Source organism: Entelurus aequoreus, linkage group LG17 (assembly GCF_033978785.1).
Source record: "Entelurus aequoreus isolate RoL-2023_Sb linkage group LG17, RoL_Eaeq_v1.1, whole genome shotgun sequence".
Taxonomy (NCBI): domain Eukaryota; kingdom Metazoa; phylum Chordata; class Actinopteri; order Syngnathiformes; family Syngnathidae; genus Entelurus; species Entelurus aequoreus.
This window is the reverse complement of record NC_084747.1, coordinates 10,501,327-10,518,222: the sequence shown is the minus strand read 5'-3', so window position 1 is coordinate 10,518,222 and position 16,896 is coordinate 10,501,327. Positions and strand designations below refer to the sequence as shown.

The window sequence follows — 16,896 nt, the reverse complement described above, 5'->3', positions numbered from 1 at the left end:
GCTGTGTCTTTGGCTGATTGGTTTTAGTTCACTTGTGCTTCTTGGAAGAGGCCTTTTCGTTGTTATTTGGTCCTGAATGTCTCCAAACAACGGATCCAAAAGCATCTTGGCATGCTTTTCCACAAAATCCACAAAGTTGTTAAATCTGATTCTCCTGCCAGTTCTCTGTTGTGTCTCATAAGCTGTGCTTCGCCACCTTTCTCTGAGTTTGTAGGGTAGTTTGGATGTAATTAGCCTTAGGTTCGATGGGATATCAAGTTCCTCCAAATACTGTAAATCTTGCATTACATTACAGCATCCTCTCAAATACAGTGCATATGCATGCAGCATTTTCCCATCCTCAGCTTTAATCGCTGTCCAATTCAAGGCTTTTTCCAAGTAAGCTCCCGAAATCTTCATCTCATTTCCAAAATGTTCTTTTAAGAGGCGCCTTGCTTCATTATAGCCCCTGGTGGCTTCCATGTGCAAACAGCTGTGAATCAAGTCTCTTGGCAAACCAGAGGTAAACTGCTCAAGGTAGTAGAGCCGGTCTTGATCATTACCAGTCTTGTCTTCAATCAAGTGTTCAAATGCATGGATAAAAGACTGATATGCCAGTGGGTTACCATCAAACACCGAAATCTCTTTTGCTGGTAGTAGAGACAGTTTTTGCTGTGAGGCAATGAGTTTTGCGATGTCACTTTGTCTTTGAATAACCATATCCAAGTTATCATGAGCAGCATTGATAACCACATTATCTTGTGCAGAGTGATTTATTGGTTGAGTCTGATGTACACTTTGGGTCTTGTGTTTTTTAGTTGCGTTTTTGTTTTGAGATTTATTTAGATCTTCTGATGTGTTGGTGTTCCTTTTAAGTAGAGGTCTGTGGAGACTTAAGACGGTTTGGTGAAGTGGGTTCTTGGGTATTGCACCGAACTCTATAAAGTCCACATTGCTCTCCATAGTTTCTCTTTCATGATGAGAATCATAATACTCAGTCATGCCATCACCCGGAGGTTCCTGAGCCACATCATGGCTTTCATGAATTAAATCACTTTGAAGGATTTGTATTTTAGCAGTTGATGCTGCGAGGTCTGCTTTCAACTCCATTTGCTCCATCTTTGCTTTAAGCTTTGTTTCCTCCAGTTGCAAGGTGTGTTTTTCCTTCAGTGCAGCAGCTCGAGCCATTGTAGCAGCTTGTTCCGCTTTGGCAATTTTTAATTCTGAGGATACTGAGGAACATCTGGAGGCTTTTGATCCAGTGGCAGACTTTGATTTGTGAGATACATTTGATACGCTGTCCAGTGGTCCAACTTTTGATTGTGCAATTTCTCTTTTCCATGTTTCAACATCTTTCATGAAATCATTCAAATTTATTATTCTGGGTTCATACCAGTCATAATAATCATTTTCCTTTTCCTCTTCTGATAAGAATTCTTGCACAAAGTTGTGAGTATTTTTATATTCATCCACAGCTCCTTTAAATGCTTCAAATGCATCATTGACTTTATCAGCATTTCTAACATCAGTTCATTAAGACTCCCCGTGCACGCGCCCAGTCTGCCTCTGCGCGAAGCAATGCGCGTTCTCAGCATGTCCTCGTGCTCAGCTGCCGTCTCAGGTGTGCCAGACATCATTCCAGGTAATCACACAGCTCAATTTAATGTCCACTTATTTCATTCTTAAATGTCCTTCCAACATCCTGTTTTATTGCATTTCACATCCACAATCTGCAGCTTTCCTTTGATTCCATACAGCGCAGCGGCGCGTTCATTCATGACGTCATCATCTTATTTTACTCACGGCCCGCCGGCTGCTGGCTGTCATCGGTGCAGCGCGATCTTGGTTGGTCTTTTGGGTCTTCAGTGAAGTTTGTTTACTTGTAACGGCTACTCTTGCGTTCAAAAAAGTTTCGAAAAAATAAAGTAATGCAGACTAGTCTTGAGGAGGAGGTGTTTGACTCACTAAATTCCTTAATAAGCACTCGCGGAGATATTTCTAGATTCCAAATGATCATAATTTATTTTCACAAACAAAAAATATTCTCCGTGGTTGAATCAAAATAACTTGTTTTAGCGTGGCTTCAAAATAACTTGTTTTAGCGTGGCTTCAAAATAACTTGTTTTAGCGGTAAACAAACTGTTTCACTCCTTCAACATGATAGACAGACAAAGGGCCCCCAGCTGTCCTGTCTTCTTAATTATAGGAGGAGGAAGTGGCTCACCAGTAGGAGCGTGAGCAGCTGAAAACAATCAGTCAATCACAATGAAATCTAAAACATCCAATAATTCATTAACATCATTCTTGACATTTGATTTAATTGTCAAACAATTAATAAATCAATAATATAGATAGGCTCCAACTGGCTCCAACAGTTGGTTTTGACCGGCGCAGGAAGGCAGTGCGCATTGCACAAGCAGTGATGACGTCACACACCAGTGGTAGAGGGATGTGCTCTGCGCCCACTTTCGCTTCAAAACAAACCTCGATGGAACCTTAGATAAAAGTGAGGTTATTAGTCAGTAATGCAGCGACAAACTTTCTTATCATCGGCACACATCAAGTTTAAAATAGAATCAAATAATCAGGACGCACTTTGTCCTGTATGTTTATTAAGTAAGTGGCCAACACAGCCCATTATTTTGTTTTCATGTTCCCGGGTGTGTGTAAAAGAAAAGGGTCAATGGTGACGTCACACGGCAGTTTTGACACAGCAGTTTGGCTACAGTCGCCAACACGCACCGAGCAGGCATCTTGTCAGTGCAGCAGATAACTAAAGTCAGTGTACAAAAGTGAAAATAGAAGTGTTCTGCTGTCTATGCTTGCAATAAGAGCAATATTTATGTGAGCGTGTTTGTTTCCTCACTGAGTGCAGTTGGTCCGAGGTCGAGTACAAGTCATCGTTCAATGAGGATATTACTGATAAAAGTCAAGAGGAAAAAACGTCAAAAGGGTGAAATGCTATAATGTTGAAAATGTATACTGGGGTAGTGTGAGTTTCACACTTTCACAACACTTACTTTGTCAAACAACTTGCCGTTTGCTTGAACCCACTAAAAGACAGAATACAACATTGTCGATTTTTGTTTCATTTCTATCTCCAAAGTATTTTGATATCAAAACATGTTTTCGTGATAAGGAGCACTTCAATTATGAGCCAGAAATGTAAGAAAATATGAAAAGGGCCGCTAGTTATTTAAAAGGTATTTTATTTTTTAAAGTGCAGTTGTCGATCGGAAGTTGCACACTTCTGGCGCATGCGCAAACACATGGAACAGTGGCAAAGCGAAAAGTCCAAGATGGCGGACTAAGCGGCGTGGCTTTCCGGAGAAGTTTCACATTTACGATCTTATAGATTCAAAAATAGCATCAAATACCTCAACTATTCACCTTTTCTTAAGCCCACTAAACGGACTTTGAGTGTGGAGCGATGGCGTGTTATCTGAAGTGAAGATTGAAGACGTGATAGAAGATGGACGACTACTGCTATGCTAAGATGGCGACGTCCGCTAAAAGAGAACATGAAAGAGAATCAGCGCCACCAACGGAGAACAATCTGAAAAGCGAAGATGAAGGTGAGTGTGTTGCGTTCCCTCATTTGAAAGCTGTTTGAATTCCAAGCCCTAAAAATAGAAATTAGCCGACTTTGTTGAACAATGTAAACAAAGAACCTGTTAGCATTTTTCCTCTATCAAAAATGGCGGAAATGTTTGTCAGAAGTTACCGCAGTAGTATCCTGCACCGGAAAAACTGCTTTAATTTAAATAAAAAGTGATATTAATCGAGATTGGATGGTATATACTTTGTATTTTTTGTTCAGCACTTAGCAATAGTGCTAATGGGTGAGGGCCGACATCCGGGCAACTGAGCTACATACGGGTTCTTCGAGCCATAGCAACCAGACTGGCGTTGAAAACAAACCGTTGCCATTACTCTTTAACCTGTCGACCTACGCTGGTTAAACCCGTCATTCTGCCTCCAAAATGCCGAAAAACTGTGTTGTTTTCGGTTGTGCTAACCACAACTGGAAACAGGGAAAACAAATGTTGTATTTTGTTCTGCCAAAGCGTGATAAAAGCCCACAGAGACGAGACAAATGGCTCGCAGCCGAAGTCGGGGCCGGTGGCAACAAGAGCCGCCTCACGCTGTCTATGTCGGTGGCGATCGAGTTCCGCGACTACTTGGTGGACTTCATCGAACACTACGCCCAGTTGTTGCATGGTGCAGGATGAGCCGATGCGGGCCCTGAAAAGCGAGTTCCTAGTGCGGGAGAATCGGAAGTACTACATGGACCTGAAAGAGAACCAGCGGGGACGGTTCTTGAGGATCCGGCAGACCGTGAACAGGGGGCCCGGCCCGGCTTGGGGTCAGACCATTGCGCTTCCGGCGCAGGGACTTATCGAGTTCCGCGACGCTTTGGCCAAACTTACTGACGATTACGGCGTGGACGAGGAGCCCGCGGAGCTGCCGGAGGGCTCGTCGATGACTGTGGACATCAAGTGCTTCTTCTTCGACGTGGGCTCCAACAAGTACGGCGTGTTCACACAAAGTTGTTGATAACTTCCGCGTCTCTTTCTTAGTAGCGCGCAGGCTAAGCTAACCAGCAAGCCAAGCTAAGCCTGAGAAGCTTTAAAGTTCACTGAGACGAGTCTGACGCGAATAATACATTTTCGTTTTTTCACACGATATGCGAATAAGTAAAAATGCGTAAATGAAGGATTTAACGCCGACTTCCAAGCCACAACGCTCGTTAAATGCCTTTTCTGTCAATGCTGTGTTCGCTGTGAGCTGGTTTGTTTTCAACGAATTCCCGGTTGCTAGGGGATTGGTAGGCGGAAGTGACGTAGGTCCGCCCTCACCCATTGCTTGATCTGCTTATCAGTCAGCTTCTAAAACTTGTAGCTCATCCTCCTTATATTCAGGCTCAAAAATATAAGGTTCTGGATCATAATTTGTCCCAAAGTCTCGTGAAGTCTGCCTTTATTAGTAATAGTTGGTGGTGGTGTTGAAGGAAATAGTGAACATTATGATGCGTCTGTGTAAATAATGTGCCGCCATTTGCTTAAAATTATAAAAAATGATGAAAATACATAAATATTACATGTTATTATGAAAGTGCCTGTTATTACAGTACATATATACTTACAGCGTGTATATACAAAGTTGCTGGATATTTTGTTAGAGTTTTTTTTTTTAATAAAAGAAATACAGTGCATCCCCATTACCTGCATTGTTAGCTGACTTTTGTTAGCGTTTATTTAGGCGTTAGAATCAGTGATGGGCAGTAAGTAGTGCACAACAAGTAGTGACGCTATGTAGCTTAACTACAGTTCCCAGTAGCGTGGCGTTAGCCTCTCTCCTTTTTGAACCCGTAGTGATACCGAACAACCCTACTACACACACATACAGTACATATAAGAAAGTGTGTTTTTGTTGTTTGTGTCTTGCAGACGTCCAGCAGCTGATCGGTAATCCAGAAGAAGTTTCCCCTCAGTTAGGGGGGAGCTCCACTTTGAAGCAGGAGACTCCACAACCACCCTGCATTAAAAAGGAAGAGGAGGAACTCTGCATCACTCAGGAGGGAGAGTGTCTTCTAGGACGAGAGGAAGCTGATTACACCAAGTTTTCACTGAGTATTCTCTCTGTGAAGACTGAAGATGATGAAGAGAAACCACAAGACGAAGACGAGGTTGAAGAACCTTTGAGCAGCGATAAAGACTGTGAAGGTAAAAATGTTCGAGCTGCTCAGTTTGTGGTTAAAAGCTTTTCTCAAAATAGCTCTTTGACTCGACACATGAGAACACACACAGGTGAAAAACCATATAAGTGTTCAATCAATCAAAGTTTATTTATATATTCCTTAATCACAAATTTCTCAAAGGGCTGCACAAGCCACAACGACATCCTAAGATCAGATCCCACATCAGGGCAAGGAAAAACTCAACCCAATGAATGGGAACAATGAGAAACCTTTGAGACCGGTGCGATGGACGTAAAGTGGATCTAGTTAATAGTGTAAGAGTCCAGTCCATAGTGGATCTAGTTAATAGTGTGAGAGTCCAGTCCATAGTGGATCTAGTTAATAGTGTGAGAGTCCAGTCCATAGTGGATCTAGTTGATAGTGTGAGAGTCCAGTCCATAGTGGATCTAGTTAATAGTGTGAGAATCCAGTCCATAGTGGATCTAGTTAATAGTGTGAGAGTCCAGTCCATAGTGGATCTAGTTAATAGTGTGAGAATCCAGTCCATAGTGGATCTAGTTAATAGTGTGGGAGTCCAGTCCATAGTGGATCTAGTTTATAGTGTGAGAGTCCAGTCCATAGTGTATCTAGTTAATAGTGTGAGAATCCAGTCCGTAGTGGATCTAGTTAATAGTATGAGAATCCAGTCCATAGTGGATCTAGTTAATAGTGTGAGAGTCCAGTCCATAGTGGATCTAGTTAATAGTGTGAGAGTCCAGTCCATAGTGGATCTAGTTTATAGTGTGAGAATCCAGTCCATAGTGGATCTAGTTAATAGTGTGAGAGTCCATTCCAGCCGAGGTTTAGGGTTAGGGTTAGGGTTAACCCTAACCAACCCTAACCCAACCAGAAAATAGAAACTGCTCTATAGCCCGCAGACTGTTTTTGGGCTTTGGGAATCACTAATAAGCCGGAGTTCTTACAACGCAGATTTCTTGCCGGGACATATGGTACAATACAATCAGCAAGATAGGATGGAGCTAGACCGTGTAGTATTTTATACGTAAGTAGTAAAACCTTAAAGTCACATCTAAAGTGCACAGGAAGCCAGTGCAGGTGAGCCAGTATAGTTTATATATATATATATATATATATATATATATATATATATATATATATATATATATATAAACGTCGACAGCTCTTCCTCCCAAGGAAGTCAAAGTCTGCTGTCCACTCCCAAGTTCTTTTAATGGCAAATAGGCTGATGTTAAATTGACCACCAAAAGCAGTAGTTGGTATTTCGTTGTTTATTGTCAAAGCTTTGGCAATAATGAGACCAATCCAGCACCCAAGCGTTCCCTAGCCCGGTCCAGATCGGTCTCCCGGAGGTCCCGTGATCTTCCGTCTGTCCCTCGCCCTCACTCGCTTTGTTTAGACTACTCCGAGTTATCTCTACTCTGACACATTCCAATCTAGAAGGCCAACACCTTACTATGAGACTCAAAAGAGGAAGAATACTAGCTATTATTTATATGACTATAGGAGTTTAGAAAGAAGTAACACTTAAATATGGATATATGGAAAATATCTCGTTCCATCACTCCCCCTTTAAGATCTTCTTATAAGATCTTTTACTACTAGTTAAACACTTCTAAAGCACGCCCCACATTAAAGTAGGTGCTGTTTTTTTTCTTTGAGCAAGCTAGCAATAAAACAACAGCTTATTTACATGGGAGATAGATGGAGGGAGTCCACGTCAATGTCATCATGGTCAGGGAAGTAAACCAACAATTCTCGAAAGTCTTAAAGTTACCACTTTGCTAGACCCCCTTTAGTGACACTTAGCCCAAGGGGCGATAAAGCAACCGCATGAGGCTATGATGGCCAAAAAAAACTCCGAATGGAGACCAAGACAGACTTAATTAGGTCAGTCCACCTGCCTAATGTGTCCCTAGACAGGGCCTGGAGGCCCTTTAAGGCCCTCTGAACTGAGCCATCGGGGGTAGTGTTGTTAGGAATGAAGGTACAGCATTGGTCACCAAACATTGCACACACTCCTTCTTCCTTGGCTAGGATGCGGTCAAGGGCTATGCGGATCTGAACGGCCCTGAGGGAGGTCGGGGCAAGTTGTTCAGCAAGTCCCTCAACTGCGTCACGAGTCAGGTTGGTTATTCTCAACGGCGGCGGGGAGTTAGAGAGGCCGCTGAAACAGGAGTTCCAAGGGGTGTTAATTTGGTGAGTGGGGTCACCAGTCTAACCATAGCACAAAGCCCAACGGCTGACGTCGGGATTCTAATGTACAATCTGTGCTTCCCACAACACCAGAATAAGTCAGCTCGTGCCTAAGGGCCTATCCTAGAGCCATCTATCAGTGTGGTGCACCAGTAATGGTTGATGTCACCCAATTTGTTGGGGGACGGAGAGGGTCCTGTAATTTGAAAACGCGTGTAATTCAGCTTTTGGGCCACAAAGGGAAGAAGTCGGGTGGCTTTGTCAACAGAAGGGTACACATGTCAGTCAACTTAAAAGGGGCGGTGTAAGTGTGGGAAAAGGGACGTCCAGCGGAAGAAGCAACACAGTCACCCAGGTTTTGGCATCCACCTGAGCCACAGGTTGTCTGCACCCGCTCCTAAGGTCAAAGGTCAAAGTTACCAGGCCTTCGGTGGTGATGTCATTAGCACGCACGGATGTGAGCCTTTGAAACACCACCGAGGTGGGGTGGTACTTTAGGTGCTACAGAGGGTGTAGAGGTAGTTAACGCCCTCTCAAGGACATTAATTTTAATAATTCCTTTAGCGTCTGTATCAGTCAGGTCAAGCCCCAAAACAACATAAAAGGGAAGATGGGCACAACTTACCAGAGTATGTTGTCTGCATCCGACACCAATGGTTCAGGGTTGAGTCGTAACAAATATAGAGGTTATTACCACGGTAATAGCTATTGTGTCCCCCGTAATTAATCACAATGCACAGGTCAAAAAATAAGTCTTGCTATCCCCTTTGACCCAGTCTATTTAAAGTCCGCTGTATGTTCTTAGACACTTGTCAGTCACTGTCGTCAGGAAGGATGAACTGAGACACAAAGACAGTAGAACACGCCCAAGGGATAAACGGGGATAAACATCAAACTTTTCACTTCATGTAACGACACAGATAGTTATGCTGCAAACAAGCAAGAAAAACTAAGAAACATTTAGCATACTGGATTGGTCTCACACAAGGATATACAATATAGAAGTTGAAAAGAGTAATGTAGGTAGAAAATCTCTCTCGTCTCCTGGGCTGAGGGGCAGATGATGTGGCGATGTCAGCAATGACATCCCCTGGTGATCTGTCAGGTTCTTCAGCTGTAGTGCAGAGGGAGAGGTGGTACCAGGTGTCCCCTCCACCAGCCAGTCGAAGGGCGTGGGACGTCCGTTCCACGACCTTGAAGGGACCAGTCCACCTGAGCTCCATCCACTTGCGTTTGACGACCTTGATCTTGACCCTCTCAGCGGGCGGAAGGGAATCTGTACAGAAGAACTGGCACACAAATTCTGCAATTTTTTGTGTAAAATACCATTTTGGTTTTACGCTGAGTCCTCCTTCCATGGGGGGCTGCTGGTCCTGTGAATGGCTGACCTGTATGCAGCTCATAGGGTGAAAAACTCAAAGGGCGGTAAAACAGTTTTATTCACGGACCTTCGAATGATCATTAACGCTAATTGCAACATGTCAATCCAATTAAATTTGGTCTGTGCACAGATTTTAGCCAATTAGTTTTTAATGTTCTGGTCCATCCTTTCAACCTTGCCTTGGGACTCAGGATGGTACCCCAAACCTGTGTTCTAGTCCGAAAGCCTTTTCGACCAAGGCTAAGTGAGTATTTTTTTTTTTTAAATGGTTGCCGTTGTCTGACCTAATCTTTTTGGGGAAACCATGTCGGGGTACTAGGTCATTCACAAGTCATTTAATTACTGATATTGCATCCTCTTTTGAGGTTGTTGTTGCTTCCGGCCAACCACTGTGATTGTCAACACAAGTCAGTACGTACCTTTTCCCTTGTACCGTATTGATCATATCAGTGAAGTCAAAGACTATACATGGTTCACACTCACCTCCTCCATATTCTAAATTTGATCTATTAAACTACTATCGATGTGTAAAATCGTTATTTTCAAATTAAAATTAGTTATAACTTCTTACCCACGGGAAAAATGTTAAAACTATGGAATGTGTCAGAGTCGGATGATTGTCGATTTTGTTCCAAGGAGTCTGTATCTACCCTCACTCACCCCCTTCTGTTTCTGAAAAAAGGACTGTGTTAATCATACTATCACTTTCAGAAACATCTAAGAAAAAGGTCAGCTAATAGTCAAGTAGCGGAGGACAGGTCATGTTTGAGGTCTGTAATTGTCTCTTCAGCCTCTATGGTCCACTGGGGGGTGTTGTTAGGGTAGGGGACCCCTTAGCAATATCACAATTAACTCAAACTCATCTGAACCCTAACTTTTATGTAACTTATTCAATATGGTGAAAGTAACAAAATATGCTTATATTTATATTGTCACCAATACTAGAAAAATACTACCCTTATGGCGGATGCTTTAGCAATAGTATTTTGAAATTTTACCACACCTGATGGCCCCAATAATTCATTAAGTCAAGCTCATGTTGTAGAAAGTTGAATGATGCGGACACGTTTGTTACTGAATACTTTCTATCAGACTTCTGTCTTGACGACTATGTGTATGTAATGAGCAAGTATAATTATTTGATATGTTTAAATGTGTAATGTGTCGTTTTAGCTCAGCTGTTGTGTAGCTGCTAGCTCCTCGTAGCCTACAGGTGTCTAAAGTGCAGCCCATAGTTATGTGTTTAACATAACCATGGGCTAAACCTAAACAATTGAAAATGTGGTATTTGGGTGTCGGTGTAATGTTTGGCAGCTACGCCGTGTCTTATTATTGTACCTAAGTTCTTTGGTTTTGTAGGCGAGACAGAGAGCAAGGGAACAATGTGGGACACTATTGTGTCCATCTTATACCATGCTAGCTGTTGCAAAGATAGGTCAACATGAGCAGCCACACCTCGAGTTCCAACATATATAAATAATCATAACATATGGCGAGTCGGGTGGCAGAACACACGGAAGCATCTCAGTCAGTCAGGGTTTTCACCGTTAGAGCCATTCCTGTTGTTTCAGGCTGTGGTATGCTTGGTAGTGGTGTCGCAGCTGGGTGGTTCAGCCATCAGGTAACACCAGGAATGTTCCTTCTTTGCGATTTGAATGTCAGGGTACAGTCTGTAAAGGAGGTCCAGCAATCTGAACCGGAAGTGGTTTGGTGACAGTTAACCTTCTTGTGACCCCAGCGAAGCCTTCGACCTTTAAAGAGGAAGCACACAGTTTTTTTGGTACCTCTGCATTCAGAATCGAATGGGTGGCTGATAAAATTGTCCGTTGACACTCATGTCCAGCAGGGGTCCTGTCGGTACTTCCTGCTGCGGCTCCTGATGTGGGCGTCCTCTTACACGCCTTCGTGTTCGTTTGTTGGCACGACGGAACCTTTCCTGTTCGGAAATGTTCGGACAGTCACTACTCCACTGACCAGGCTGGTCACAGCCGAAACAGTGTCTACCCCAGACTGGCTTTGAAGCATCGTGCTGTCCACCACCCGAGTCCAACCGCACGTCTGTTGAGGATTCTTTCCTCCACCTGTTGGAACTCAAAAGCAAGGTCACCCACTGCCGAATATACTCTAGCTGATCTTTGACCTTTTGGTTCTTTTAACCTTTTATCTTCAGCGATCTGTAATTTAAGTAGTCGTTTCCTTGTTGCTCTGTCATTAGCCCTATTTTGCATGGGATGAATAAAATGTCCTGCCATATATTGTTTTTGGCACCGTGTATATCAGGGTTAACTTTGTCCAAAGTGTTTGGCCAAAGGTTCCCTCCCGGAGGTACAGGTGGGAAAACAAGGTCAACAATGGCTTGCATGTATGCATCGGCAAGAGACTTATATTAAAGTAGGCCCCTGTAATTGTCATGTGTCAAAAATGTCTGGTGTGCACCGCCCTCTGCTGGAGGAAAATGGTCAGACTTGCAAAATAAGCGGTTAATACTTTCTCTTTTAACGTTGATGTTCCAGGTAATTTAATGTTCAGTGAATGTATAGGATAGGCCGATGTCGTTGTGGCTTGTACAGCCCTTTGAGACACTTGTGATTTAGGGCTATATAGATAAACATTGATTGATTGATTGATTGATGGTTGATGGTTGATTATATGACCAAAATAAACTTATTTCATTTATTCATTCATTTTCTATCGCACTCATAGTTTTATTCCATTTTGCATCTAATTATTCCTATTGATTTCTTTCCATTTCACTCAAACAACTAAACAAACAAATAAACAAACTTGCAGCTAACCACAATCAACAACATACCATTTACGAATACCTTCATTTGTCACTTTCTCATCTTTCTTTCACTTTCGTTTTCCTTTACAAACAACCTCCTGTTCCCTAACTCTTCCTTACACTTCACACAATGTTTCTATTTTCTGTTGTCCTAGAAACCATTCACGTAACGTAAGGTTATAAACATCCTTTTCCCCTATTGTTAATGTCATTTGTCAAAAATGTCTGCCGTAGGAAAATGGACAGACGTGTAGAAGGGGTTAATTTTCGGAGGCAAGATCAATCTTAGAGGGGGCGTGTTAATACCTCCTTCTCTTGTCACTGGAGTAGGGGGCGGTGTCAGTCAAAGTCTGGGCGGGTCGTTTGAATTGTCTTGCGCATGCGCGGCAGACAAAAAAACAATCAGTTCATTCTGTCATTAATCATCGTTTCTTTTGCTGCTTTTCGTTTTTCCACGTAATCCCCGTTTACTTTTATCATACGCCAAACTCTTAAATTCTCTCCCTGAGTGTTCCATTTTCACCAGCGCACGCACGCACACACACACACACACACACACACACACACACACACACACACACACACACACACACACACACACACACACACACACGAGCGCGCGTAAGCACTCCCACTCACACACACTCACACTCAGCAGCACACTCTCTGCGTTTCACTTTACCATATAACTTCCAGTTACTTTTTTTTATTTATTATTTATTTTATTTTACCAGACGTTTGAGTTCACGACTTTTCGAGTATTGTAAACTCCCTCTTAACCCTTTCAAGGAACGTTCTCCTTTTTTTTTTTCTCTTTTTTTTTTTTTTTCTCTACCTGCTAGTTCCATTGTCGACAACCGTCCATTCAATTGATCATTGAACGGTAGCCAATCATCACATTTTGCCCCGCCGCCATCACATTTCTGTTTGTCACACTCCAAGGCCATTGTGTCTATATTTTCTTAATTCTAGTGCCCTCAACGCAAAGGGATCTTCCAACCCGCTTCCTTAGTTTTAGTGTCTTATCACACTGGGATCTATCAACCCGCTTCCTTAGTTTTAGTGTCTTATCACACTGGGATCTATCAACCCGCTTCTTTAGTTTTAGTGTCTTATCACACTGGGATCTATCAACCCGCTTCCTTAGTTTTAGTGTCTTATCACACTGGGATCTATCACCCCGTTGCTCTTTTAGGCGGCGACCAACTACCCAGGGTGAGCCACACCCAACTATTAGTTCACTCGTCAATGAAACTGCCCGTCACGGTAATCGAGACACAATGCCGTGAGTTGCACACTCCAAGGCCATTGTGTCTATATTTTCTTAATTTTAGTGCCCTCAACGCAAAGGGATCTATCAACCCGCTTCCTTAGTTTTAGTGTCTTATCACACTGGGATCTATCAACCCGCTTCCTTAGTTTTAGTGTCTTATCACACTGGGATCTATCAACCCGCTTCCTTAGTTTTAGTGTCTTATCACACTGGGATCTATCAACCCGCTTCCTTAGTTTTAGTGTCTTATCACACTGGGATCTATCACCCCGTTGCTCTTTTAGGCGGCGACCAACTACCCAGGGTGAGCCACACCCAACTATTAGTTCACTCGTCAATTAAACTGCCCGTCACGGTAATCGAGACACAATGCCGTGAGTTGACCACTTATTTACAATTTTAACACTAGAAGTCCCAGCATTTTTCTGTCTACCTAGAAGACCCAGAGAGGGGTCATTTGGCCCGACGCTTTTCCCACACTAATCACTCATTTTGTTATGGTAATGAGGCTGTTAGGGGCAGTTTGTGGGGTGAGGGGGTCACACCTTACAGGCAAGACAGGTAACGGCCAAGACATAAATACCAGTGCACGTGGACTATAGCTTCATTTCCCTCAAGAATTTTGTGGTGAAAGAAGCTTCTCTCCAAGGAACGAAGATGCAGAGATTCAGCACTCAACAAGCATTGGAAATGCTCCTTTCCAATGTTAACCCTGTCGACTCGGATGGAGAAGACATCAATCTTCAGGAGGATTCAGACTCCGAGCTGTCTCAGTCATCTTCAGGTAAGATTTCATTTCATATTATTTCCTATTTTACATTTCATTTCAGTGAGGATGTTGGAAAATATAGCACCACAGTGTTTCCCACAGGGTTGACCGGGGGGGGGGGGGGGGCTCAAGAAAACACGCAGTTCGAATACTCAGTTCAATTCAAACTCTGTGTATATCTATATACTATATAGTATATAGATATACACAGAGTTTGAATTGAACTACAAAACTTTCATTGAACATATATACAGACATAGGTATAGGTAAATAAATAAATGGACAGGATATATATAGATAAATGGATGTAATAAATAAATATATAGAGAGATAAATGGATATAAATAAATATTTTTTAATATTATTTATATTTAGTTATTATATATTAAATAGATATAAATAGATGATATAAATAAATATATATACTGTACTACTGCCTGCAGACACATATCATCAGTGTTTCCCAATTCCCATATATTAATTTATTTGTGGTGGGCCGCCACTGGCACCATGTGAATAGAGCCTCCATTTTGTTTCTGAGTGCCGACTGCCGTCAGTTTTGTTTGATTCTACTTCTCCTGAGGTGTCTGCAGCTTAGCCAACCTATTTGAGATGTTCTGGGATTATTATTATTATTTGCTTCTATGCTTGCATTTGTGATATCATTTGACTTTCCCATTGCTCATAATTAAATTTTTTTTTCACACTACAGATGAGGAGACTGCTCCCCAACCAACAAAGAGAGCTCGGCTGGGGACTGATGTGACAGAGACTGCGAAAGATGGCACAGTATGGCATGAAGAACAGGTGGGAACGGGTCCACATTTCACCCCGCCATCGCCATACAGCGCAGATGGAGAGCCAACAGCTAAGGCCAGGAGGTCAATCACAAGTCGTCTTCAGAGCTTCCTGTGTTTCATCACTCTGGACATGCTTGGCATCATTCGAGACTGTACAGTTCAACATGCAAAGCAAACGGAGCATGTGGATTGGTTCATGGGCCTCCCTGAACTAATGGCATTTATTTCCATCACCATGATGCGGGGAATCATCAGGGTGCCATCACTGCGTGACTGCTGGTCGAAAAACCTGGGAAGCCCACAGATCATCGAAACCATGTCCCGAGGGCGTTTCCAAAACATCATGCATCACCTGCGCTTTGATGACAGAGACACCCGCAGCGAGCGAGCACAGACCGATAAGTTTGCTGCAATTTCAAACATATGGGGATTGTTTGCCACCAACTGCATCACATCCTACATCCCTGGTCAACACATCACCATCGACGAACAACTTTTCCCGTCCAAGACTCGCTGCTGTTTCCTACAGTACATTGCATCTAAACCAGACAAGTTTGGGATCAAGTTCTGGGTGGCGTGTGACTTGAAAACCAAATACGTCTGCAACATCCTCCCATATCTTGGCAAGGACGACACTCGGCCTCGTGGGGAGAGAGTGTCTGAGAGTGTAGTCATGAGGCTGATGGAACCATTCTTGGACAAGGGCAGAAATGTTACCACGGACAATTTCTTTACATCACTGTCACTTGCAAAACGACTACTTAGCCGGAATACAACCATCCTCGGCACAGTCAACAAGATTCGCAAAGAAATTCCACCGTCAACTCGACAGATGTACCGCGATGAATTTACCACCCAGGTATTTTCAACCACTGGTGCCACACTGACGGTGTATGCGCCCAAGCGGAGGAAGACTGTATATGTTCTCAGCAGCATGCACAGCACCATTCAGACACAGGATACCACCAAAAAGAAGCCAAACACCATCACACAGTACAACACAACAAAGTGCGGCGTCGATGTCATGGACCAGATGGTGCGGGGGTACACTGTCCGCGCAGGAACACGGCGCTGGCCAGTAGCAGTGTTCTATAACATGATTGATATTGCAGCACTGAATGCCCACGTGCTCTATCAATTATGCACCGGGAGGCAGGAGAGATGGGTGGATTTCCTGCTGGAACTTGCAAAAGAGTTGGCTCACTCCCACGTGGGTATGAAAAAGGCCCAAAAGGAACAATTATTTCGGCAACAACGCTCCACACCACAACTAGGAAAAAGAGCCAAGTGTCAGGCTAAAATCCAATGCAAGGACAATCGTGCAACTGTGCGCTGTGTTGACTGCTACCGTTATACATGTGGGAAATGCCGAAAGGAGCAATGGCAGTGCCAGGATTGTGAGTGACTGCTCAAATGTATGTCAGTCACGTTTACATGGACATGGTTTTTCATTCTTTGTAAATATGCTTTTTTCTTTGTAAATTTTTTTTTTTAAACTATTTTTGGCACACAAAAATAACAATTGCTTCTGCAACAACCCTCCACACCAAAACTGGGAAAACAGTTGCTTTTTCATTCTTTGTAAATATGTTTTGTTTTGTATTTTTTTTAACAATAAATGTCAGAGTGTTGATCCCTTCATTCTTGTTGATCCTTTGTTGATCCTTGCAAAAACACACACAACCTACCTCAGAACTAAAGCTTGAGCTGTAAGGTCCCCTCCCCCACACAGGCTCAAGTGGCCCCTGCCATGTGCCACTAACAGCCACATTTTCATAACAAAAGGAGTGTCCACAGGGGGGACTAGCGGTCAAATGACCCTCTTGTGGGTTTTCTAGGTAAAAGGTCAATTGACCCTTCTCTGGGACTTCATGTGAATGCAATGGCAGGCTCGGCAAAAATGCAATCAATCTATCGAAATCACAGCTCTGCGTCTGGGGTACAATATAGTGTTTGACTTACAGACTTCAGGACAGACTCCTAACGCAGATTTT

General features: G+C 43.0%; 1 protein-coding gene across 1 annotated transcript; it reads left to right on the top strand.

Moving 5' to 3' along the window:
* The first annotated feature begins 5,430 nt into the window (after window positions 1-5,430).
* Window positions 5,431-16,541, top strand: LOC133632312 (uncharacterized). Its single transcript, XM_062024682.1, has 3 exons — window positions 5,431-5,705; window positions 13,983-14,117; window positions 14,815-16,541. Exons 2-3 carry the CDS (start codon window positions 13,991-13,993, stop codon window positions 16,305-16,307), a joined length of 1,620 nt encoding a protein of 539 aa, XP_061880666.1. The 5' UTR covers window positions 5,431-5,705; window positions 13,983-13,990; the 3' UTR covers window positions 16,308-16,541.
* Window positions 16,542-16,896: the final 355 nt, after the last annotated feature.